This window comes from Delphinus delphis, chromosome 5 (genome assembly GCF_949987515.2).
Source record: "Delphinus delphis chromosome 5, mDelDel1.2, whole genome shotgun sequence".
In the NCBI taxonomy this organism is placed as follows: Eukaryota; Metazoa; Chordata; class Mammalia; order Artiodactyla; family Delphinidae; genus Delphinus; species Delphinus delphis.
The window spans coordinates 20,080,587-20,107,838 of record NC_082687.1 but is presented as its reverse complement, the minus strand read 5'-3'; the positions used below and the strand labels follow the sequence as shown (position 1 = coordinate 20,107,838).

Here is a 27,252-nt window from a genome sequence, read left to right as displayed (position 1 = left end):
GATCTGTTTCCTTTTTGTATTACTTACTAGTTTATTTTTTAGATTCCATACATGAGTGATATCATACAGTATTTGTCTTTGTCTGACTTACTTCACTTAGCATAATACCTTCCAGGTCCATCCATGTTGCTGCAAAATTTCATCCTTTTTTTATGGCTGAGTAGTATTCTATTGTGTATATGTATATACACACATCTTCATCATATATATATACATATACCACATCTTCTTTATTCATTCATCTGTTGATAGACACTTAGGGTGCTTCCATATTTTGGCAATTATAAATAATGCTGCTATGAACACTGGGGTGCATGTACCTTTTTGAATTAGTGTTTTGGGTTTTTTGGATACATACCCAAGAGTGGAATTGCTGTGTCATATGGTAGTTCTAGTTTTAGTTTTTTGAGAAACCTCCATACTGTTTTCCACAGTGGCTGCACCAATTTACATCCCCACAAACAGTGTTTGAGAGTTCCCTTTTCTCCACACCCTCACCAACATTTGTTCTTTGTGTTCTCTTTGATGACAGCCATTCTGACAGGTGTGAGGTGGCATCTCACTGTGGTATTGATCTGCATCCCTGACACTCAGCGAGATCAAGAATCTTTTCATATGCCTGTTGGCCACCTGCAAGTCCTCTTTGGAGAAGTGTCTATTCAGGTCCTCTGCCCATTTTTTAATCCGGTTGTTTGTTATTTTGATGTTGAGTTGAATGAGCTGTTTGTATGTTTGGGAAATTAAGCCCTTATCATTTCTGTGCACACTTTCTAAGCAACACAGAACTGAAATAATATTTACCTATCCACTTCATGCTCAACATGTTCACACTGTAAATCGAGAATCAATAGTTCATTAAGGGAATCACCAAAGGTATGATATCATCCATAAAGTGTTGATTTCTGCTATAGCCAGTTTTCTTCTAATTTGTCCTTATCCTTATTTCCAGAAGGAAAACATTGCTAAAGTGGCACACATGTCTCATAGGTCAAGTGACTGCATAATTTATCATCCAAACTGGGCCACTTTTGAGAGTGAAAGGGAGTGCTATAAATAATTAGGCCAGGACAACAGGTACAAAGTGGGTTGTATCAGGGAAATCCAGACAAGTGGGCACCTTACTCTTTGGAGTCCTCGGAGTCCAAGTGAGAGCTCAAATTTTCATCTTCTGGGGCTCTCTGAGGGTCTTGGAAAGACCCTTAATAAAAAGGGCCTGTTCCCTGGCTGCCATGTTTGATGTGCACCTCCCTTCCACCACATCATACACCCTCACTTACCCGACCACCATGTCCTTGGGTCCAGCAGTTACAGTGCAGATGCCATCCTCACAGTGTTTTCCCACCAGGCTGTGTGCATGCAGGTGGATGTTTTTTCCATTTGTGACCAACTGAACAATAACCTTTGCAGGTCCCACATAGTTGCAGATCTATATAAGAAGCACATTTCAAAGTTAGCACATCTGACTATATTACAACATGGGAAAATGCTTAAGACACGCCAGTTAAGTATAAAAAGTGTGATATAAAATTAAGCATATCTGTACATATACGACCACAGCTCGGTTTTGAAAAATATGTGAACAAATGATGAGATGGAAATAAATTAAAATGCTAATGGCGGTTGTTTTGGGTGTGAAACATATTCTGCAGGAAGCAGACCATTTAAAATACAGCACGTATTGTTAACATTGGAAGGAAGAGCACATCTTGGAGGATGCTGTATCCCCTTGCTACTAACCAAGAACACAGTTTCAGCTGCACCTTCATTGCATTTTTGGTCATAAAAGCTGGGTAAAAGATCAGAGAGAAGGGTATTGGGGTTGATTGATTGATGGAAACCAAGAGAAGGAAAGAGGTGACCAGAAAGAGTCCGTCCTAACTCTCTGCCATGAGATTAGGCAGGAGAGAGAGTCTTGCCCAGGGACCTGGCTATGAAGCTTGGCCATGGACGCCCAAGCCCATGGAATTGGCCTGCAGTGATCTGTTTCTTTAATTCAAATAAGTGTACTACCTAAGTGCAAACCCTTAGATCTGACACCTGTTTAGCTCTTGTTTTAGAAGATTTTTCCATTTAAAGTAACTTATAGTTTTTATTGTTATACCTTTAAAATGATGACAATAGCAATAAAAAGAAAACTGCAAGGAGATAATGACATTTTAAGTAAAGAGAGCTTGGACACCCTTTCTCCTCTAGTTGGTTCTCCAGCCCTCTATAGGAGACCACAGATTCCTTCCTTGAGAAAGCCCCAACACTAAAACCATACTCACAGAAAAGACCAATGGCTTTATTTTTAAACTTCCTGAATATTATAAGTCAGAAAGCTGTGATAAATTCAGCCAAACTGTTGGAAATGCACTGTATCTCCTCAAAGGGTGGCCGGCTATCCTCGTTTGCCCGGGAATGAGGGGGTTTCCTGGGATGCAGCACTTTCAGGGCTAACCTAACTCCTTAGCTAACCTAACTCCAGGTCACCCTAACTCCTTAGCTCATATTGTCTCTTTTTAAGGAAGTATATGACCTAAATCCAGGACCTCCCAACTATACAATCGTTAGAAATATTTCAATCTGCACAAGCAACCCTTAGCTCAGAAGAAAGAGAAAGTAGATAGAAATCTCATGTAGCGATGGATCCTTGATGGATGTCTTTCTGAGATATACTTGAGGAAGAACCTACGCTTGCCAGTAAAATTGCTTGGAAACAGAATTCCTTTCCACCAATCTACTTCTACTATAAATACCATCAAATGAATTTATATTCCATTGAGGCATGATTTTGTTAGGATTTTTTCAGTATGGATTTTTTTCCCCAATCCAATCTCCCACTCTAAGAGTTGAGGAAAAGTTGATCAGAACTGGGATTATTCCCCAGAGGCTTTCGGGGGAGAGAAGTTTCCTCTCCTGAACAAAGGACAGACTCCCCTCTGTCCACAGTGTAGCTCCACTGGAAACCTTAGGGCCTCTCTGCCTGAACCCAGGCTCAGAACCGCTGCAAAAGTTTGCTTCCCAACCCACTAACACCCCTTCCCAAGGAGCAGGGCCACCTGCGGGAATGTCCTCCAGTCCTTGCAGAGCAAGCTAATCGCAAAGAATGCTTAGGATTAAATTAGCTTCTGACCACCTCAGAGCACAAATAAATAATTTCTTAAATAGGTTAAACACTTAAAAAGCCCCCTGGGCATAAAACCAATTATGAACTTAGTGCTTTCCCTTTTATAACAGGTAGAAAGCCTTTGCCCTTCAGGGTAGGACAGGGAATGAAAAGTTCTGGGTTTGCTCCAAAGTTGGCTGTTGTCCCTACATACTCCCTGGATTGCTGATGTCAGTTCTGTGTCTTGGTGTCAACATCTGAAATCAGCCTTTGTTATGATGACATATTTCACAGGGACTTCTTTGACAGTAAATAAACAGTGAAAGAGCATGAAATAGACCATGTCATTTCACTTTTAAGTGCACTGAGCATAGGAATGCAACAGTGTAAGGCATGACGAAATGCTTCACTTGGGTGAAATCAGGTAGGCTTTCCACTTAAGCAGGACACCAGAAGGAATCCATCCATTAAAGCCCAATCCCTTTGGATATCTGGACCCTTCAACGTTACCACTATGACGGAATCAGTCACAGGCACTGAAGGAAAGAGGTGGGAGGTCTCCTCAAAAAGTACTCACATCTTTTTCTTGCTATTACTTCATGATCGAAGGGTGGCAAGAATGAGGAACTGGGTAGTCTCTGAGGTAAAGGGCCTGAAAAATGTGCCAATGACTAATGTGCTGTTTGATCCATTTGAAAGAGCTCAAGTCAGCTCAAGTCAGCTCAGATGGCATCATCTGGTTTTTCACATAGGCCACAGGGCAACGACAGGGAGGCCCCTGGGTTTTGTGGACTTTCCAAAATACTGACTGAAGGAAGAAAGCTGAGGCATGGGGACACACAAAAAAAATACTATTTTCTATTTTCAGGCTCTATGGCTAATGAAGACAGTGGAATTCTACCTTAGGGGAGGGAATACTTCATAAAATGCCACAATGACGGAGAGCTATTTGCAACTGACTCAGAAATTCATTTGTTCTATGGAGAATCAGATTATTCTTATTCAGCCTCCCTTTTACTTCTTTGCATAGTGCTTCCCTTGAAAATTAAGTTTATAGAAAGCAACTGTGTCTGCCAGAAAGGGTGGGTTATTTTTTAAAGAGTCTGAGCATAGCAAGCTTTTAATAAGCACTATTGGCTTAAATACAAGTTAAGCTATCACTTAGAGCCAAGGAGACAAAGGTGACAATTAGCTACCAAGGGACACAGGGAGAGCATGGACTTGACAGACAGACTAGCCAGGTTTGAAGACAGTTCCACTGTTTACTAGTTCTGTGACCTTGGGCAGTGTTCAGCTCATCTGTAAGATGGGGATGATAACAGGACCTCACAGGTTTGTGATGAGGATTAAATACATGAATGCATGGAAAGTCTTGAAGACCACTGCCCAGTAAATAACAGCAATACACAGTGTTAACCACGATCTTATTACTGTAATACATGCCTCTACCTAGAGACCTTTAAATAATACAACTGCCCTGAGGTGAAAGTTTATAAATCCCGTTTAAAGGCAGGTGGCTAGAATAAATGACCAATTCAGGCCACTTCCATTCCTAGGGTAAGACTTTTTTCCAGAGTGACATATTTATTTTACTGGGCCTTGTTATTTATTTGTTTATTTATTTTAGTAATAATTATGTTATTGTAGTAATACCTATCATTCTTGGAGGTGCTCAGGTTTCCTTGGCTTCCTTGATGAAATGAAGCCTTTCTTCCAGGAGCTTTACGACTCAATACCTACTGATGACCACAGGCTAGATCTGCCTTTTGAGTAAGAAACAGAAACCAGGTATCTCAGATAATACCAAACTTAGTCAAATCACCTCCTTTTATTTAAAGCAACTAACTCTGTCATGCTCTGGAAAAGTGCATACTGGTTCTTTAAAGCTGATTAAGAGAAGTAACCTAGAATTTTCTAAGAATCAGATTTTGAAAGGTCCACTTTACTTGCTGAGTTAATAATTTGGACATATCACTTTGGCAGAATGTAGAGTCAACATGAACATGAGACGTGACACATGAAGTAGTTCTTTTCTGCTGAGTTTTTCCTCATGAAGTGATGATGATGATACCTGAAGAAGAGGAGGGGAAAATCCACACTTTTCAAACAGAAATCTACCCTAACTTTACTTGTGTATCTAACTTTGACCTCTACTGCTAAAGCAGCAGAGGAATGTGGTTAAATTCAAGAGCTCTGACGCCAGGCTGCTGTGCTCAAGCCCATCTGTTGTCACTTAATAGCTGGGCCAGCAGGGAAGGATGGTTAACATCACTGGACATCACCTTCTCCACCTTTAAAATGAAAGTAATAATACATTTGCTTTCATAGGATTGTTTTTAAGGATTAAATGAGTTAAGTGCTTGGCACCTAACAGGATTAGCAATCTCAAATATAAACCCTCTCTCCTATCCAGGCTATTACCTCACCGACAACCAAAATGTATCCATTTATTCAGTGGGTACTTATTAAGTCCCTTCTATGTCCCATGCACTGCAGTAGGTCAGGGAATGGAGGGATACACAGCTGAGTAGAAAACAGACATAACTCCTGTTCTTACGGGAATTAAAGAGTAGGACCAATACTGCTCAAAAATATCACAAATAAACGTAAGTGCATAACTATGAAGCACTTACACAGGACATGCAGAATAGGGATTTGACCTGGTCAGGAAGTCAGAGAAAGCTCCTTGAGGGAGTAATGAGGACTGAGCTCTCAAAGAAGAGTAAGAATGTAACAAGGGACAACGGGGTGGGTAGGGGTTGAGAAGAGTATTGCTGGCAGGGAGAGCAGCACAAACTGAAAGCTCTGTGGTGACAGTCCGACTCATCATCTCCTCAGTCCTACTTACTACCACCTTTCAGGGTTTCCTTCCCGTGGTTCCTACCACCTGAGGGTGTCCCTTCCTTCTCTTCCCTGTGTAGAACCATCCATTCTTCAAAGGTACAACCTAAATCTGAATCTTCCATGACACTCCCTTCACCACTTTAGCCCACAAAACTCCACCACTGTCCATTTTTTGGGGAATGTGATAGGAAGAGGGCAGGAAAATTATACAGAGTTCATTGCAGCAAGAAGATGGTAAAACCAACTGGCAACTGAAGGGTTACTGTCTTACCTCTCTTGCTTGTTCAACTCCCAGAGCACATCTAGCTATACTTCCTCACTTTCTGGTTTTTTTTTTTTTTTTTTTGCGGTACACGGGCCTCTCACTGTTGTGGCCTCTCCCGCCGCGGAGCACAGGCTCCGGACGCGCAAGCTCAGCGGCCATGGCTCACGGGCCCAGCCGCTCCACGGCATGTGGGATCCTCCCGGACCGGGGCACGAACCCGTGTCCCCTGCATCGGCAGGCGGACTCTCAACCACTGTGCCACCAGGGAAGCCCTCACTTTCTGTTTTTATGGAAGGGAAGGGGACTTGTTAACTCGGCCCATCTTCACATCAGCCCTGTGGGATCAGTAGTGCCACCCAATCCCACAGCCAAGGGAAGTGAGGCACATTACGATGAATTAAACTGCCATCATTCCTGTAACTGGAGTGATTGGGCAGCCCTTTGAACTTGGGTCTGTCCACCTCCAAAGCCCGTTCACATTCTCCAGTACACTGGCTACCACTTGGCTTAATCACTTTTTCTTCTGTATATGTCCAATGTGCACAGTGTTTCATAGCTCTCCTTTGCCTAGCACAGTGATCGTGACAGTTATCCCTGAAAAACCTGTTTGTTTGGTTTTGTTGGTGTGTGTTGTGGGGAAGAAGGTCTCATGAAAGGTGTGAGGTGGCAGAAGTGCACTTGTCCCCCTGTAAGGCTTCTTTACAAACAAAATCATGGCACAGACATTATTAAACTGTGCATTGATTCTCCTCTGTTACGGTGCAAGTCATACTACAAAATGAAGAACAAGGAGGAGGAGGAGGACAAGGGAAGGGGGGAGGGAGAGGAGGAGCTGGAGAAGGAAAGAAAAGAACATGATTTTCATAACATACCTCCTCTCAGTGACGCAAAAGAGACTTTACTGTTCTTTATTCTTTATTATTTGTTGAGTACACAGGAAGTACTGAATAACCTTCATCAAGCAAGATAGTACAGAACCATATCTAATAGTTTCTGGCATAGGGTGGGAAGATGCTTGGTAAAGTTAGTTCCTTCTTTTTAAGCCAGCAGACTTCAAGCTAATCCAATCTGGGACCAAATCCCAGCTCTTTCTTCTTCCAGCTCTGTGGGCTTACACAAGATAAATAACCTCTCTGAGCTGCACGCTCTATACCTACAAAATGGGACAATAATGGGACCTCAGAGGGCTGTTGTGAGAACCACACAGTGTCTGGCACATGGCATGTACTATGGAAGCACCAGTTTCTTTCCTTCTCTTTTATAAAAAGGGGCTGTTTCCCACCTCGATTTCCCAAAGACCCTGTGAAGCAGACAGACTTGGCACTATCATCCCCATTTTGCAGATAAGAAAACAGTTCAGACAGATTAACAAATGACATAACCCAAGGTGAGACAGTCAAGATCTGGAGGATGCTGGAATTCATCCTGAGTCTTCTGAATGTAGGTGCAGTGTTCTTGTAAGATGGGATGACATGAAAATATCCTCTTTGGCCCACTCACTGTTGATAACATGGTTGTTTTTCCAGTAGTGCTCCTGGATTTGCGTTGATTCATTCACATTCTTTCATCTTTTTTATTCCCCTACTTATTTGACCAACAGCACACGTGGCTCAGATGTTTGTCTGGGACTGGAAGGGCAAACTGGCCCATTAAACACAACAAAATAGACAAAGAGGGCTTCATCAACTATGTAGAGAAGTGGAATAAAATCACTATCTATGTAAAACTCCACTTTGCAAGTTTTGAGTTTTTTGTCATACTTTGACCCCTGGTTTTTGTTTTATTTGAATTTTCAGTTTCATTACATCAAATATAGCCACTTATAAATCATACTTTTTTCAGAAAATCAAGTAACACACTATTGCTAACTCTGCGGACTTGCACCTCAATAGGTGTCATTATCTCATTAATATATTAAAAATAAATGTTTACCCTTTGCATGGCCCAATTGTTCATGGTTACAAAATAATATGTAACTTATGGATGAACTGTGTTGCAAATGTTCATTTATAGGCCAGTTGTTTTGGAACCTGGCTTATAAACCTGGTTTATTCTTTTATTTATTTTTTTAAAAATAAATTTATTAAAAAAAATAAATTTATTTTTTTTAAAAATAAATTTATTTTTAAAAATAAATTTATTTATTTATTTTTGGTTGCATTGGGTCTTCATTGCTATGCGCGGGCTTTCTCTAGTTGCGGTGAGCGGGGGCTACTCTTCGTTGCGGTGCACGGGCTCTTTTTTATTGCAGTGGCTTCTCTTGTTGCGGAGCACGGGTTCTAGGCACGCGGGCTTCAGCAGTTGTGGCGTGAGGGCTCAGTAGTTGTGGTGCACAGGCTTAGTTGCTCCGTGGCACGTGGGATCTTCCTGGACCAGGGCTCGAACCCGTGTCCCCTGCATTGGCAGGTGGATTCTTAACCACTGCGCCACCAGGGAAGCCCCTAAACCTGGTTTATTCTTAAATAGAAAATAAAACAGTAGTATTCTTTTCTACTGAATTTCTTTTCTACATCTCTTTACCCTCATTGCTGCACTACGTGCATTCTCAAATTCTTTTTTTGGAACAAAGCATAAAATATATAGTATTTAGTCAGACCTTTAAAAGATATCCCCAAACTAACCACTTCTTACCATCTCTACTGCTACTCCCTGGTTTCAAGCTGCCATGATTAGTTTCCAATGCCTCCCCCACTTCCCCATGGCCTGTTCTCCTAGGTGATCCCGTTCAAGTCAGGTCATGCCAAGTGTGGACACTCCTCTACTCAAAGTCCTCCAAAAGTGAAAGCTGTTGTAGATGAATGAGTCGTTAAGGGGACTCACTGTAGTGTTCTGGGTATATATGATTACAGTTTTCCATGGTAAGAAGTTTAAAAAAACCCTCAGACCCTCTAATGGCTTTCCATCTTAAAAGCCAAAGTCTTTACAACAGCACACAGGCCCTGGGCCCTCTGACCCCACTTCCTCTTTGATCTTGTTTCTTACTCCTTCTGGAGCCACATCAGCCTCCTTGCCAGCTCAGCTCCTACCTGAGAGCTCCTGCCTAGAACACTCTTTCCCTGGATACCTGCATGTTCTTTTACCTCCCTTCAGGATTTGCAGAAATGCCATTTTCTCAGGGGAGCTTTCATGGGTTACCCTACACCCTATCTAAAATTTTAACACTCCCATCCCTGAATTCCTTGCTGCTTTCCCCTGCATTTTCTCCCTGCGTTAGTTACCATTTAATATACTACATATCTTACTTATTTTGATTATTGCCTAACTTCCCCATTAGAACAAAGGCTCTGTAAGAGTGGGGACAATGGTTTCTTCCCTGTCATATCCCAAATGCCTGCAATAATGTTTGTTATACTGTGGGCATTCAATAATTAATCCTGTAGCAAATGCATGATTAAATAAGGTGACTAAAATGTCAGCTAGGAAGGTGATTTATTAAAATATAAAGAGCTGTGTTAGGTAGGGATGGAAATTAAGAAATTATATTCTTTTGTTATTTTGTCTTTTCAAAAAAAAAAAGGCTAGATCCTAGTGCAGCCTCTCAATAGGCTATTTAAATTAGAATGTGATTATTTACACCAGAGCAGAACATTAGTGTAAGTTGATTGAAGGGCATCTTGGTGTGGGTTCTATCTGGACCTGCAGTATGGTTAGAGGAATCTAACTGCTGAGGGTCAGGAACTCAGGCAGCTGTGGGAAAGTGAAGGGAAGGTGACTCTTGAATCATCTTGTTGGAAAATCAAGGTAACAGTGCTCCCGAAGTCCAAGACACCCCCTTGGACTTCCCCCTTTCCACCCCAACGGCTGTTACCCATAAGGCATTCTCCTGCTGTACTGAAGAGGCTAGGGACTTGACTCAAAACATTTTCTCTATTCCTTGCCTTACCATTGCCCTCAGGGATCAAGAATTCACATTTCTGGTTCACCCCAGTTTCACAGTCATGTACTCCCCAAATGAGAGGGCCCTTCTTTGATATTCACTCTGGTGACTGACATGAATAACCACTCCACAGGACCTTACCATAAAGCAGTGCAGGCCTACACCTCCAAGATCTCAAACTACTGGGCTCCCTTTCAATAAAGAGCACAGGCTCTGGAGTCAGATGGACCCGGCTCTGAATCCTGGCTCCTCCCATTACTAGCTGTGCCATCCTGGGCAAGTTACTCAGCCTTTCTGATGTGTTTTCTCATCTGTAAAATGTGAATGCAAATACATAATGTCTGAATTTTCACAAGGATTACAGGAGGCAATTTAAACTGTCTAATACAGTGCTTGATTCATAGCAGGGGCAGAAGAGATGACAGTGATTCTGTTTTGTCTCTTCATGTTTTAAGCAGATATCTGCAGTTGAGATTTCCTCTGACTGTAATGAGAAGGTGAAAATGCATTGCATGCCAGGCTCTTCAACCTCTCTTCTCCTAACTGTCACCCAGGCTCAAAACATCCCTATTACTTTACAATCCGCTGCCAATTCAGAGAAATGTAGCTCTGTTCCCTTTTCTAGGTCCAACCACTCTGTTTTTGCACTTACTGTCAGACTTATTCCAGATCTCCTCAAATTACTCTCCTCCCTCCCTCTCCAAAGGACGCTTCCCCTTTATCCACAAATCATGTACACTCTTCTCGCTTATCTGGAAAAACTCTTTCTCTGATAATGATGATAACAACTGTACAGGTTAGCATTTATTGAAACCTATGAGCCGGGCACTACAGTAAGAAATACAGAACCATTCTTTCATTTGATTTTCTCTATAATTCAGTAAGAAACATTCTTAAAAGGCACTTATACCTGCTTGAGTGCCATTCTCTTTTTTTCCTTATCAAGTATGCAAGAAAAGCTCTAATCACCAATGGTGAAACTCCAACTTAATCTGTAGTACCTTTGCAAATTAACTAATCCCTCTATGTCCCAAAGAAATAAGTGCTTCAAGGTCATGACTTACTCCATATTTCCAAACTGACCAGCCATTTCTTATTCTTCATCCCACTTAACCTCTCTGTAGCCTAGGATATGTTACGTTCCCTCCTCAAAATGGTCCCCTCCCACTTCACTAGACAGTTCTGCTAAAGCACTCTTCCTCCTCAAAAGAAGTCCTGCCAGAGATCAGTCCTTGGTCTATCTCTAACCATTACCATAATCACTCTCTTGACACTTTTATGCAGTCTCCTGGATTTAATTATCTAGTCCATGCAGGACGACTCCTCAATTAAGTCTCATGTGCTTACCTTCCTTTTAAGAATCTGTAACGTTTCCAGCTGCTTGCAGGGCATCTTCCTGTCCATAACTTATAACTCAATTTGCCCACGACTGAAGGCCCATGAATGGCCTTCCTCTGAAACATACTCCACCTCCTAGTAAGTGAAACCACCACCTTCTAAGCAACTGCACCAAAATTCTCCTATCATCTGGGATTCCTCTGTTGTCCTCTACATGTAATCAATTGCTGAATTAACTGATTCAGCCAGGTGGCACTCCCCAAAATCTCTGGCACCTGTCCCTTCCCTCTATTCTCACTCCCCTAGTTTATCTATCTCAGCCTGAACCAGAGTTTAACTCATGAGGAATCACTGCAATTCTTCCCACTTGGTGTCCCTGTGCTTTTCCCTTCTAATCCCTCAGCAGATTGCTACCAGATTTATATTCCTAAAGCACAATGCTCATTATAGCGTATCATTCCTATATTAAAACTTATATAATCCACCCACTTTCTACAAAATGTGGTCTAAATTCCTGAGGCTTGCACGATTTGGCCCTATCATACCTCTCTAGCCTCATTCCCACCTTTCTCTTTCATGTACTCTTCATTCCAGCAGAATTGTTCACTTTTCCTATCCAACCTCAGAGATTTCTATTTTTGAGCCTTTGCTGCTGACGTTTCTGCTTGTGCTATTTTCTCTAGTTAGATCCATGCTTTCAAATTGCTACCTCTCAAGATCCAGCCCCAAATGCAATCTCTGCCTCGAAGTCTTCTCTGCCCACCCCAACTAGCGGGATCTTTTACCTTAGGGCCATTAGGTCATTCACTCTTTCATCTGAAAAGTACTACTTTATTCTGCAATTCCTACCTGGCAGCTATAGGTGCTGGTTCTACAGTGGTGAATAAAACAAACAATATCATATTTCAGATACCAAGGCATTATTTAATTCTTTCTATTTCCCCAACCCTCAGGATGGAACCAGTAGTATTTAATTAAGAGCTGTTCAAAGAACTAATGACTGAATAAATCATTGGCTCCAGGCTACGCTGAGGAAGGAGCGAGCAGCCAAGTAGTTAACAGCTCCCAGGCACTATTAGGAAAGAATGCTGACAGCAGGGCCCATCAGGCCATCTTGCCTTAAGATCTGTCGAAGGGTTACAGTCACGTGACGCGGTTCATCTCTCTACTATAACTATGAGGGATTACCCTGAGAAGTTTCTGAAAAGTCCTAGCAGAAGGTGAGTGCATGAAGCCAATTAACTTGTGAAATTCTACTGACTCCTTGGCTTGAAATCTCATTTAGGAAGACCTAACCCTGGCACCATTTTTATTTCTAAGAGGAGTTTTTGAAGCACTTGTACTCCCTTAGGCTTTTCCGCTGAGAAAATAACTTCCGCTTACAGACAGACTGGCTGTAGAGGTGCTAAAACATCTTTAATTTTTATAAATTCAAATTCTCAGGGAGAACTTAACCCTGACATACAATCTCCCCATGGTGCTGGAGTTTGGCCAAGGTGGAAGGATGGGCGGAAGACAGTCATCAAGGGCTGGTTCCAGATAAAATAGAAGTGAGACTGGGAGGACTAGAAGCGCTGCCTTGGCCGCCAAGCCCCATGTACTCTGGAGAGGTGATCTCACATTCATCATCCCAGCTAGACTCTGCCAGGGCAGCTACACAAGGAGGGCTTTCCCCACAAGCATCCCAGAGATGCGCGGGCACCCTCCCACTTGAAAACAGGCCTAACTTCACAGAGTCAGTTTACACTTCTAAATTACTGAAAAATACCCCAGGAGTGTGAAATCAAGACACTTTAACCTACCCCAAGTTGTAATTTATTTTCAAGTGTGATTCCAAGTTTGGAGAAAACAACAGGGATGAGAGCACAGTTTATAGGATTTAAATAAATTGTGCTTAATATAAATGCCTCAACTTTCTTAAATTTGTAGAGGAACACTCTCCTGAAGTCTGCACATTTTCAGATAATGTGGGTTAATTTTTAGAGCAGATTTTCAGTGCTCCAGTAAGCGGCCAGAGTTCCAGGTGCCAGTTACCGCTACGATCTTGTGTTAGGCCCCTAATCTCTTTGGGCTTCCGAATTCTTCATGTGTAGAATCACTAGATAACAACTATATGTCTTCCAGCTCTGAAATTCTATGATTCCTAGTCATATATATATGACACACAGGACAACACCCCAAAGATCACATTTTCAAACTAAAAAAAAAAACAGTTTAAAATCACAGAATTTCTGAGTTGGAAGGATCCTAACAGTAAACTTATTTTTAAAATTGTGAACATTTTAAATACATTTAACACAATTACAAACTGAGAAAACATACAATCAACACTCAAATTACCTGTTGCAATGGGGCTTCTGATAGCATGGAAAATCAAAATTTAGAGACAAAGAAAAACCTTTATGTTAGGCAAAGATTTCAACTTTTCTCATTAAAACTGAAATTGAATAACCAAAGTGTTTATTTTCAGTAAATCCAAGAAGGGTCCTGCCCTGGGTAAGTTAAACCCTGATAATAAAGAACCAACTTTTCTGGGGATATGTCAAAAATGCTTCCATTATACAAGTAGGGGGGTAGGAGAGAAACATACAAACCAAAGACAGAATGAAAACTTTTAATCTACGAAGCTTTTTTTTTTAAATCTTTACAAACTACATAACAGTAACTAGGAGGAATAGATCCCAGGTAAGGTATGACTGAAGTATGTGCAAAATAAAAACTTTAGGTTTTGGATTTATTTATTCTTTGAAAATAGAAATTATTAATATAAGTTTTAAACATCCTTTTAAAATAGTTTTAAAGTCTCTCAACACATTGTGTTTGATGAAAACTTAATTTGATATAATTAAGAGTATCTTCTGACTCTGTGATATTCAAATTTACTTGGGATTAAATGTCATTGATTTCTTTCTGTTTAAAGGCATACAATCATCCTCATGATATATTTTTCTGGCTTAGAAAACCCATCCTATCACCTTCACTGAAATCCACTGGTTAGAGAAGTAATTAAATACTTTGGCTTTTAATGACTGAAAGTACTTACAGATATCACTTAACGTAGAATTTAATTTGTACTATAGTAAACACAGCTGCCTGTACAAGAATTTGGACCACTCTGGGAAGAAGACAATTAACTGTTCCTTTCTTCAGAAGGAAAGTACATAAGATAAAGCATTTCAACTATTCTTCTGTGATTTCCTGTGGAAAACCCCTACAAAATTAGGAGAATTACAAGTGAGTAGAAAGAAATGGGAAATTTTCTTTGTCTGATTTCTTGTTGCCACTTTACTGGTTAATTTACATCCCAGACACTGATAGGGCAAAAGAGAAAACATGATCTAAGTGTCAGACTGAGGTTAACCAACATATTGTACCATCTACATACTATTATGTAAGCAAAAGGAGGAAGGGAGAAACACCAAAATTTCTAACATGGTCTAGGATAACATCAGCCAGTAATCTGGAAAAACAGTAGTGCTTTAAACCTGCAAAAAACCCTACAATGTGATAATTTTATACTGTTCAGCCTATACAGACTAAAACAAAGTATTAGAAATAAATCATACACTTTGATGCTTGGATAAAATGTTCTGCAAGCTATTAATTTCTATTAGTTTTAGGAATTCGCCAGAAAAATTATAACTGCCCTATAAGCAAATCTTGATTTTCCCTTATTACGAAGGTACAACTTACTAAGTAAAAAATCTTTTTAAAGGCATAAAAAAAAAAAGAATTTACTTATCGCAAAGGATCTTAACACAAGTTACCTTCCCTGCCCTGCAGTCTTCCAGTTTATTTTTTGAACCAGTCCAGTGACAATGAACTTCATCCTGAGGCTATACATTCCATCCTCAGGCAGCTCTGACTCTCAGTGACAACTGAAACCTCTGCCTCCTGGGGCTTCCACTCAGTGCTTTTTATTTCATCTTCTTTTGACGGCAGGACACACCTCACCCTTCTTTCCTATGACAGCCATCCAAATATTTGAAGACAATCAAATTCTCCAGGCTATAAATATTCTCATGCTCAATGACCCTTTGAGGAAGGTTCGAGTTCTGTCACTATTCTGGTTTGAACACACACTCAAGTTTCTATTTCTCTACAAACAGGGTGCCCAGCACTGTACACAGTTTTCCTGGTGTGAGAGTGAGACCACTGTCTGCTCTTATATACTACTTCTATTAAGGGAGCCCAATGTGGAATTACCTGTTTGGTTGTCACATCACACTGTTAGCTCATGTTAAGTCCATTATTAACTAAAACTTCTAGAGCTCTTTGCATGCATATCCCTCCTACCCTGTACTTGTAGTATTTTGTTTTCTGGATGCATTCAACTCTTTTAAATATCATCGCTTAAGAATTTAGCCCTTGGTTCTGATGAAGATATGGATGTTGAAGTATATTTCTGAATTTTAAAACCCAAAAGTAATACACAAATTTTACATTAAAAAAAGAATTTAGCCCTTTGCCCCAGCTTTTCAAAATTAACTTGAACTTAAATTATTTATTATCTATCACTTTATGTCATTGCAAATGTGATACAGCCTCCATTGAAGACACTGATTAAAATATATATATATATATATATATATATTTTTTTTTTTTTTTTTGCGGGCCTCTCACTGCTGTGGCCTCTCCCGTTGCGGAGCACAGGCTCCGGACGCGCAGGCCCAGCGGCCATGGCTCACGGGCCCAGCCGCTCCACGGCATGTGGGATCTTCCCGGACCGGGGCACGAACCCATGTCCCCTGCATCGGCAGGAGGACTCTCAACCACTGCGCCACCAGGGAAGCCCGAGAGTGTTTTTTTTTAAACAGAGAATATCAACTAACAAAAATAAAAGGAGTAACAGAAACAGAAAATCACAAATTTATAATCATCAACTACTGATCATAATTGATTCAGGACAGAATCATCCATGGAAGCTAAAACCATTGGAAAAAGATGTTAAGGATGGTGGCATGTACCAGGGTGGCAGCAGTGGTGACAAGTGACTAGATTCTGGATAAGTTTTGAAGGCACAGCCAACAGGATGACCCAATGGTTTAGATGTGGGGTATGAGAAAAAGAGAGGAGTTCAGGATAACTCCAAGGTTTCTGGCCTGAGCTGGAAGGATGAAGCTGCCATTTCCTGAGAAAGGGAAGATATTAGGAGGAGCAGATTGGTAGGGAAGGTTCGGAATTCAGTTTGTTAAGTCTACCAGACAACCAAATGATGTCAATCAAGTGGCTAAGCCTGGAGCCTAGATTTCAGAGTAGAAGTCTAGGCTAGAGAAAAGAATTTGGAGCCATCAGGATATCTATGTTACATAAAGCTCTAAGAGGGAGGCAATGGAGAAAGAGAAACTCTTCTGGGTCAAGTTTTAACTAAACCCTTATTAACTAAACGAGCTAACTTTCTATTTAAGTTTCCATTTCTAGTTAAGCTTCTAATTGGTGAGCAACAATCGAGTGCCCAAAGAATGAAAAAGAATTCAGTTTAATTCAGCAGATATTTTTTGGACATCTCCCAGCAGAAGAATATCATGAAGAGTAAGACATGGTGCCTGTCCTCAAGAAACAAAGTCTAGAGACGGGGAGACAGGCACGTCAGTGGGTAACTGAAATAACATGAGGAACAGTGATAAGCGCAGGCAAAGATAGCATGGGCCTATTAAGGAGGGACACTCAGAGGTCAACTTACTCGGTTGGGGAAATGAGGGCAATTCAGAGCAGACTTTCTGAAGGAGTTATTACACTGATAAATATGTCAGAAAACTACATAGGAAATAAATTCTGTGACAAGGAGCTGAAATGACATTCCAAAGAGCTAAAAATAAATTCAGGATAAAACATCCCCACAATTCATAAAGAACATTTATAGAAAAAACCTTCATGGCTATTAAAAGGCAACTTAATGACAAAATACATTTTGTCATTGAGGATCAAGTAGGATTATCAGGGTGGGCTTTTTGAGCTTGTCTTTGACAAAACAAAGTAGCTGGATTCAGATGCTATGAAAGATGGTATGTGTACAAAAGCGGCAGTGAGAAGCTACATATGATCAATGAAATGCCTTACAAAGAATACGGTAGACACCCAAAGCTGGCATTCTCAGAGCACTTACCATGTGCTGGGCACTGCTCTTGACATATACTAACTCATTTGAATCTTCCCAACAACTCTGGGAGGTAGGGACTGTTTTCCTTCCCCTTTTACAGATGCAGAGAGGTGAACCAACTGCTTCAAGGTTAAACAACTAATAAGGAGCAGAGATGGATTTGAACCCAGGGTAATGTGCTCTAGAGTCTGCTACTAATTATTTTGCTATATCACTTCCCTAGAGGTCTATAAGCTGCTGAGGAATGTTCATTAAGTTCATTAAGTGAAAAAGGCAAGAGGCAGAGTGTTTTATAGATTAACAGAATATGTGTGTGTGTATAAATGAATATGCTCTACAGTTTATATGTATTTGGATACACATGTGCTTATACACATTCATAACAGTGCTTCTCTCTGGGGAGGAGCGGGATCTTAGATAGAAGGGAAATTTACTTTTCACTATATATGTCTTTGTATTATTTGCATTTCTATGAATTTCTTTGTCACACTTTTAAATAAATAAAAAACTAGTTCTTACTTAAAAAATAAAACAATGGGAATGGCACACAGGCTAATTAACGAGGGAGTACACAAGATCACACAATTTCAGTAATGAAGGGGGTTGAGAAGTCTTAATTTGCTCATGGGCGGAGAAATTAATGGATATTTGTTATTTCTGCTCCCTCTTTGAATTTTACCAGTACTCATATTTTTCTCTTGGAGATCCACCTCCCCCATTCGGTCTGCATGTTTGAGGTGCAGCTAACTCCACTTCCAGCTCCAGGAGTGGAGCCTGGGAATGGCTGTTAACGTAATCACTTTGTCTTCCACTCCCTGTCCCCAGTGTTACACCTCCAGGAATGGGCTGTGAAACAATGCAGACCACTGAGGGCCCAGAACCCTCAATCTGCGACCCCTTTAACCGATTTCAGCTTCCAGGAAAGCAGACTTGTTGCTACAGGACTTGGTGCCCTAACAGATGAGCCTGAGGCTGCTGCAGGGGCCACCTTCCGGAGCTGAAGACGGGAGCCTACATAAGAGAAGTCAGAGCTGAGAGGCAGAGAGAAGCCAAATGATAGTGTCAGCTCCGAATGCAGTGGAGTTTGAAGCTAGCTAGCTTTTCCTTTGGACTTTTCAGCTTTCTAATCAAATAAGTTCCCATTTTTTGCTTAGTTTTAGTTGGTTTTTCTCTCACTTGACATGGAAAGATTCCAACAGATAGAAGAAACTGAGGCAGAAAAAGCCTATTTCAACCTGGAAAAGTTTGGTGACATACCTAGGGTCTAAGTAATAGTGTCCCAACTCATTGACTAGGACTTGGGTCACCTGATTCGTAGTCAGGTGAGCAGGGGAGGAAAAGGAAAAGAAGGCTGCTGAGACGCGAGGAACAAGACGGAGCAGCAGGGGGAGGAGAGCTGTGACGGCGTGCTAGAGACTCTCTGTTTCCAATAAAAACCTATTACTATTATGTCATGTTATCTGTCTCTTCTTTAGCTACATCATGATAGTACTAGTGCTCATTTGGGGAAGATAATTCTAGCATCTCCTGCACGTTGACCACTGTACAAATAATTACTGGTTACCTACTATACCATGAACTTTCTGGCCAACCCAATACGAGATATTATTCCAGGTGCTGAACATCTAATACCAATAAATTGCTTCATGTAAGGAACTTAGCGGGATCTGAGTAAACCCACTAAGTTGCTAAAGTGGAGACATCTGTCCTATAGAAGTTAAATAGGGCTGTGGTTTAGTGAGCAAAATACCATACTTGAAAGTAAAAGCTGGATTTTACTCGAGATTGTGCAATTTATAGTGGCACACCACTGTATTTAAGGCCCACCATCTACTCAATGGAGAAATGTCACAGGAATTACTTTATGAAATAAATTATTCAAAATACTGGCAAACTTTCCAACCTGAAAGATTTTCTACTATTCCCTAAGTATATAATAATGATATATAAGAGATGCCATGGATACGTGTCAATATCTTTCCCAGTGCGTAATGGGGCTAAAATGGTCATTGTCACAGACTTTCAGAACCACTGGTTTATAAGCTTAATACCATAATACAATTATAATGGGTTGAATATTGTCCCCCCCAAAATTCATGTCTACCCAGAACCTCAGAATGTGGTCTTACTTGGAAATGGGGTCTTTGCAGATGTACTTAATTAAGATGAAGTCAGACTGGATTATGGTGGGCCCTAAACCCAATGACTGGTGTCTTTATAAGAGAAAGGGAGATTTAGACACAGAAAGGCAGAGGGAAGACAGTCTTTGGAGACAGAGGCAGAAATTGGAGTGGCACAGCTACAAGCCAAAGAATGTCAAGGACTGCCAGCAACCACCAGAAGCTAGAAAGAGGCAAGGAAGGATTCTTCCCTAGTGCCTTCAGAGGGAGCATGGCCCTGCCGACAACTTGATTTTGGACTTCTGCTTCCAGGACTGTGAGAGAATAAATTTCTGTTGCTTTAAACAACCTAATTCATGGTAATTTGTTATGGCAGCCCTAGGAAAGTAATACAATACTTGTGCAAATTATCATATGCATAATGCCTAAGGGAACACAGTTAAGGAGTTTAAAAAGAATTTAATAGATTCCTTTCTGGCCTCTTGCTACCTATAAGATTTTATAAGAAATCATGTGTTACATCTAACAGTAAGCTTTTTTTTTTTTTTTTTTTTTTGGCGGTACGCAGGCCTCTCACTGTTGCAGCCTCTCCCTGTGCTTTTGCGGAGCACAGGCTCTGGACGCGCAGGCTCAGCGGCCATGGCTCACGGCCCAGCCACTCTGCGGCATGCGGGATCCTCCCGGACCGGGGCACGAACCCGTGTCCCCTGCATCGGCAGGCGGACCCTCAACCACTGAGCCACCAGGGAAGCCCTAACAGTAAGCTTTTGACATGGCATGTTTTCCATCTCCTACCTTAATAATCCCAGATAGAAGGAAGGACATGGTGTAAATAGAGTGGAAGCAGTACTAATTAGCGAAGTTGTGCCGAAAATAAATTAGTAGACTGGTGATGCTTTTGTGTAGCTCCATGATTCCATAAACCAATCAATATAACTGCCATTCAATACTCAAATTAGTGTATTTTGGAATACAAAAATAGAAGCAACTACCATTTTTAAGTGCTTACTGTGTGCCATGCACTGAACAACTCAACTTATATCCTATGAAGCAGGTATTATCTATCTTAACTTTACAAATGAAGAAACTGAGCCTTGGCCAAGTTAAGTAACACTGCCAGTAAGTGGCAAAGCTAGGAATCAACATCATTTCAGCCATGAACTAACTGCCTTCAGAGCCAATGTTTTAAAATCTAAAAGTGTGGTCCACAAGCCACCTGGACCTCACCCTAGACTAGAACCTCTAAGCGCAGAACCAGAAATCTGTAGCTTTATTATCTCCTTCCAGGACTTCAACATAGACCCCTGTTACTCTTTCTCTTGTAACCTGTATCTCACCCTTTCTTTCAAGTTTTCCTTCTCTCTGTGCTACATTCCAGGAAATTACTTCAGATCTATTTTTAAATTTGGTAATTCTTATATCTCTAATCTTGATTTTAACTCATTCACTGAGTTAAATCACTTCAGTGATTATATTTTAAATTTGAAATCCTGCTTTTTTTCTTAACATTAGGTCATAAGCATTTTCCATGCTGTACAGTCTTCAGAATTAAACAGTAGCATAATATTCTATTCCATGGTTACACCATGCTTTACCTATTCATTCTCCTGTTATATCTTGCCATTGTATGACATGAGTCCTTAGAAATTATCAAAGAATTATCACACTAAAAGACCCACTGTGACTTAGCATGTGTGGAGTGGGCCCCTGGCACCTCTGCAGTTAAAATATTCTTGGGTGATTCTGATGCACATCCGTGGTTGAGAACCATCGATTTAAAGAATCCCCAAAGTAGAGACAGACCCTTAATGTTACAATAATTTAACAGTATCCCATGGTGGTTAAGAGTGTGCACTCTTAAATGACACTGCCTGAACTGAAATCTTGGGCTCCATCCCTGAAAGACTGTGAGACCCAGGGTAAGCTTCTTAACTTCTCTGGACTTCGGTTTCCTCATTTATCAAATCAGGATCATAGAACCTATTTCAGTGGGCTGCGATGGCTAAATGAGATGATATAAATAAGCACAGCAAGCCATCCTTGTAACTGTTCTGTTGGGCGGATGGGGACCTAAAGGTGAGAGGCATTGTGTGGGAAAGTCTGCTTGTACCTTCCAGTCCACCTTCATGAGAGTTCAGAGAGGTGAATGGAGACTAGAGGATTCTGGTCTGGAATCTACCTGGAGGGTGGGGAGAGGAGACTGAGACCGCAGAGTAGTTTACAGCCTCAGCTCTAGATCTGTTGACAAGTGGAAAAACAGCTTGCCTGTGGAGGAGGTGTTGTACCTTTGGAGGCCGTACTACTGAGGCAGGAAAAAAGTGGGCTTCAAGCCAGACACTTAAATCTAGCCTCCTGTTTGCATTTCCTGAGACAAGAGGTAGGTGGGCTCCAGGTTAGGCATTTACAGTCAGCCTCCTGGTTTGCTCTCCGAAATGGAAGCAATGACAGAGACGGGGTAAATAGCCAGGCTTTGTCTTCTGTGGACACCTTAAGATAACAGTCATGGCAGGAACAGAGAGGGGCAAAACCTTGTTTGAGTAAAGGATCAGGGGATCTCTGCTTCCCCCCTCCCTGGGGCAAGGGAGACACTACACATGTGCAGAAAGGCTCCTTGGGGGTCAAAAGTCAGGGGACAACTCCAGGCCACGGTGACTCTTGCTTCTCCCAGATACCTTCACGTCGGGATCCATCTTGGCTTAGAGGTGCGTGGGCACCTAAGGGGAGGGTCCCGAGACAAATTAGCCAGGGGGGGACAAAACAAGATGACTGGCCAGAAGGAAGACAAAGACCCAGAAAACTGCCCCTTTATAAAGAATTTAAACTTCCCAAAGGCGTGACTCTCTCTCTCTGAGTTCGCCCGTGCGTCTTTCTGCACGTACTTTGTTCTCCCAACAAACTTTTTACTTTTCTCTTTACCTTCTGCCTCCTCGCCTGAATTCCTTCCTGACAAGGCAGGCAAGAAGTAGGGATCCAGACCCTAGCCACTGACCCCTGTGGTCTAGTGGTTAGGACTTCTGGTCCGGGAACTAAGATCTTGCTTCCAGTTACCGCTCGCTGCTGCATGCGTCTGAAATCAGTTCTCCTGTATATTATTACCTTATCAAGAAGAATAACCAGTATGTGACTTTATGAGACCCGAATTCCTGAATGGAATGAGGAAAGGCTATATAATCTTCAAACTGAGACTACGGGGGTTAGAAGAAGCCATCAGAGATTTGCTTCTGATTAAATAATAGTCCCAGGAACAATCATGTATTTAAGGAAAAACAGATGGAAGAAAAATGGGACTAGCCAAGAGAGGAAGGTCGCCAAGCCAGGATGGACAAAAATGAAGCTTAAAATTCAGACAATCTGTAAATTCAAGAAGCCTATGGTTCTCCTAATAATTTCTGAGGGTTACATTTCACAGCTATGATCCGTGCTAGAAGTCTCCTCTCATGAGTAGCTTTCTCTAGTTCATAATGCAGACTAGGAATACATGTAGTAAATTTAGAGGGCTGTTTTTAAAAACATTCTGTAAGGTAATATTTGGTTCTAGGGGCCAAATGAAAAACTTCTGAACTACGTGAAAGAAAAATATCTAGAAGTCTAGATTGCAGTTACACAAGGAAAGGAGTTTTGTCTGCTTGCCAAGAGCAGGACCTGACACATAGTACCCAATGAATATACGTTAAATAAATTTTCTCTCCTTTGGCTTCAACTACTAATGGTTAACTTCATATTTAATCAGCATCCCTATGGAAGAGCAAGGAAGAAAATGCAGTGAAGCCTACTTGCCTTTTTGATACTAAGTCTCCCCACCTTTCCACCCTAAACCCAAAGTGGAGGGAGGTTTTCCTGGGCCTTGTGTTGAGCAACCTTAATTATTTCAACTCACTGAAAATGGACTTTAAAAAAATGGAAAAATGGAAATATAAAATTAAAAATTACAAAAATTTTAAGGCATTTTATATATCATTTTTTATTAGCTGCTTTTTATTAGCAGTTTTTAAAATCAGCTGCTGTTAGAAAGCTAAAGTGACAGGTACCCTGCAGCACTGGTTCTTAACCATGTTTGAGTCCTTCCCTTTGAAAATCCGATAAAAAGTTATACTTATCCCCCCAGAAATATGTATACACATAAAATTCTGCATATAGATTTAGAAGTCCAAAATCCCTCTGAAACCGGTAAAAGGGATCCAGGTTACAAAGCCCTTCTCTTCAACATAGCGCAGAGTTCTGGATTTAGGGGATGTGGTTATTTTCCCTTTTTAACATATGCAAATTGTGAACAGCTTAGGGGTATTGATAAAAATTTCTTAAAATGCTATGAAGTAGGTTTCATGTGCACGCCTAATTGATTATTGGTGATCTTCTTCCCTGCTTTTAGTTAACTGAATCAGATTAAATTACCCAAAACTAGTATTATAACTAGATCCTTAAAATGGCAAACCTCCCAAACCAGACAAGTCCATACAAAGGAAAGGGAGATTACACAAGGATATGTGATATCCCTAAATGCCACAGCAGATCAGCCAGTCTTTATTTGACCTTGACAGAAACTTAACATTTAGGATTTTTAAGTGAGAAGGCACCAAGAGTGGAGACTTAAGAAAGGAAAAAAGCAACCCAATTGTGGGGGGTGGGGACAATAAAAAAGCTGTTGTTGACCCAAACATTTCAACACACACCTTCTGTTCAATATAAAACACTAAGGAAAGAAAACATATGTGAGAATCAGCTTTCAGAAAACATCTAATTAAAAATAGTTACACTACATCAGCTGTGTTTCAAGTTGTAGTCCATTGCATTTGGTATTTATAACTAAAGAGAAAATAAGAATACCAACTGGTCAGCTATTTGTATTTTAGAGTCAAGGTCACTGACAGCTTTCTGGTTGGCACGGAGTGGGCCACGCGGGAGGATGTCACAGCAGCTGAGGATGCGTGCTTTCTGGCCACTCTGGAAGAGAATCGGTGAGGGTTTCTGAAGCCGCATGGGGCTGTTCCTCTTGGGCACCCTTCCACCTCTGTGAAGAGGAAGGTAGTTTGACTAATACAAAAATCTCATGATTAACTTTCGGGAAAGAGGGAAATGAGCCTTCCCTGGCACTCCTTACTGAGTCAAAAGCAGGCAGGGACAAGCTTCGCCTCGAGGAAGGTACTTGTGCTTTTCTGCCAGCCTCTCCCATTAGGAGATCCACGATGAAATTAGAACTGAGGAAACTTTAAAGGGAAACTTTGTAGGGCAGTATAATAGATTATTAAATGCTGAACAACAGGAAAGCTTTTCTTTAAAAAGGGCAAGATGTAAGAATTAGGCTGCATATTTACCTTCCCTAGATTTTTGAATATTATTATTTTTTCCTGTAGGAGTCAGAATAAACTCTACATTAGGAATGAAGAAATTTTATCTACATGATAAAAAGGAATCAATAGAATCAAAGTGAACACTAATCTTCAAGTGTTTTAGCCCAATTTTAACTCTTATTTGCCCTGAAAAAAAGCCATCATGTATAATAGAAAATTTGAGTTGAAACCAGTAAAAATTAATGTTCTTGAAAATGCTGGTATTCATGGAATCATATTTGTATAGTAAAAATATTAAATATATCACAGATTGAAAATTCAGAGCAGTGGTTTACCTATGAAGAAGAAAAAAGTGAACAATGGGTGGGGCTTTAGTTGTATCTTTTATTTTAGAAAGAGATCAGAAGCAAATATGGTAAAATGCTGATACAGTTGGCCCTCTGTATCCTCAGGTTCCACATCAGTGGTTCAACCAACCACAGATGGAAAATATATTTTTTCAATTCCAGAAAGTTCCAGAAAGTAAAACTTAAATTTGCTGCGCACCGGCAACTATTTATATGGCACTTACATCGTACTAGGTGTTAAAAGTAATCTGGAGATGAGTTAAAGTATACAGAAGGGTTGTGCAAAGGTTATATGCAAAGACTGCCCCATTTTATACAAGGGACTTGAGCATCCATGAATTCTGGTATCTGCGGGGATCTCAGAAACAATCCCCCAGGATACTGAGGGATGACTGTACCTGTTAAATCAGGTGGTGGTATATGGTGTTCTTTACATCAATTTTTAAATGTCCCGTACACATGAAATATTTTATAATTAAAACAATTTTTTAAAAAGAATGTGAAGACTTCCACGGCAAGACCCGTGAAAGCTAATGGATTCTTTGACATGAAAGAAACATGCAGAACACCAGATGGTTCAACAGTCCTAATTCTAGAAATAATCTCAATATTGTAAGAGTGTGTCTAAGCCTAGCATACATCCAGCTTATCAGAAATAGGGTATTAAGCATAGGACAAAACTCCAGTAGCAAAAGGAGAACTGGGGTAGGCTCTTAGAGTTGGTTTTAAAATGATTTAAACTTGAGGTATCACATTTGGACAATCAGCACGAGAGAAACCCAAGCAGGGTTCCATGTTTACAAGCTCTATAAAGCCCAGCTAGAGGTCTGCAGCCCCCAAACCACAGCCAGCCCCTACAGCTTTGGGGCTGGCTCTCAACACTTTGCTGCTGCCTGTGTGTGACCAAGCGCATGCTGAACCACTAGCCTTCCAGGGGCCGCTCCGGGGCGCGTGGTGCGCTCTCCCAGAGGCAGGATGAGAAGAGAATGAGTGAGGCCGGAGGAGGGAGAGGAGGGTAAGAGGCTGTAGGTGAGGAAAAGACAGAGCCTGGAACATTTTACTCTTAAGTCTGAACAAATGTCCTTTAATAAATATGGAGCATACGTAAATTTCAGAAATATCATTTCCTTCCAGTAAATGTAAATGCTCTCCCTCTGAAGCTCCTGTGGAAATGGAATTCGGTGAGAGCGTGGGGCACTGGCTATTACACCACCCTCTACTGTAAGGGGGAACGAGGACCACTCCATAGATGCCTCTGTTGCTCACACCCATTGGCTATGCAGGTTTACAGCCTTGACTGAATCCATCTCCACTTTCACTTTCTCTTCTGTAACAGTTTATAACGGAGAACCAACAGAACTCCTATGTTAACTTTTAGGTATGCAGTTATCATAGAATATGGAATGTTTAGGATATGTTTTTTCTTCTCTTTTCTATCTTTCTCCTTAATATCCAGGCACACTAACTCAGAGATTCTATAAGAAATTATAGAGTCGCCATGATCATCAACTCGAAAATAAGTATCTAATAATCAGGAAAAGTACACACGTTTGCAAAATAATATACTCAGGCAATTCTATATAACCTATGCACTATAGCTTTATATAGCAGAAAAGTATGCAAAGGAGAAAGGTTAAGGTTGATTAGACACTGCACCTAGATCAGTGGTTCTCGAGCAGGCACTTTTGCCCCGCCAGGACACATGGGAATGTCTGGAGACACATTTTGGTTGTCACAACTGTAAGGATGCTACTGCATCTAGTGGGTATAAGTTAGGGATGCTGCTAAGTATCCTACAATGAACAGGAAAACCCTCCGAAGTATAAAGTTTTCTCACCCAAATCCCTGGCTAGTTGTATCTATCTCACCGCTTGTCTTGCAGCCTCACAAGTAGTGCGTGCTTACTGAACTACTGCCAGATACATGTACAGTTGTGAAGAACCTCCTGGTAAAGATACACACTGAGAGCAATTCCTTCCTCTGCC

The 27,252-nt window shown here is 41.0% G+C and overlaps 1 protein-coding gene across 4 annotated transcripts in view; it reads right to left on the bottom strand.

The window, feature by feature from the left end:
- The window catches only part of NFKB1 (nuclear factor kappa B subunit 1), a 122,285-nt gene that overhangs the window by 55,668 nt on the left and 39,365 nt on the right, over positions 1–27,252 (bottom strand). For all 4 annotated transcript variants that reach the window (XM_060012054.2, XM_060012052.1, XM_060012053.1 and 1 more), the window contains one exon: positions 1,278–1,426. In XM_060012054.2, the coding sequence (XP_059868037.1) occupies positions 1,278–1,426 (149 nt within the window). The remainder of the gene's footprint in view (positions 1–1,277; positions 1,427–27,252) is intronic.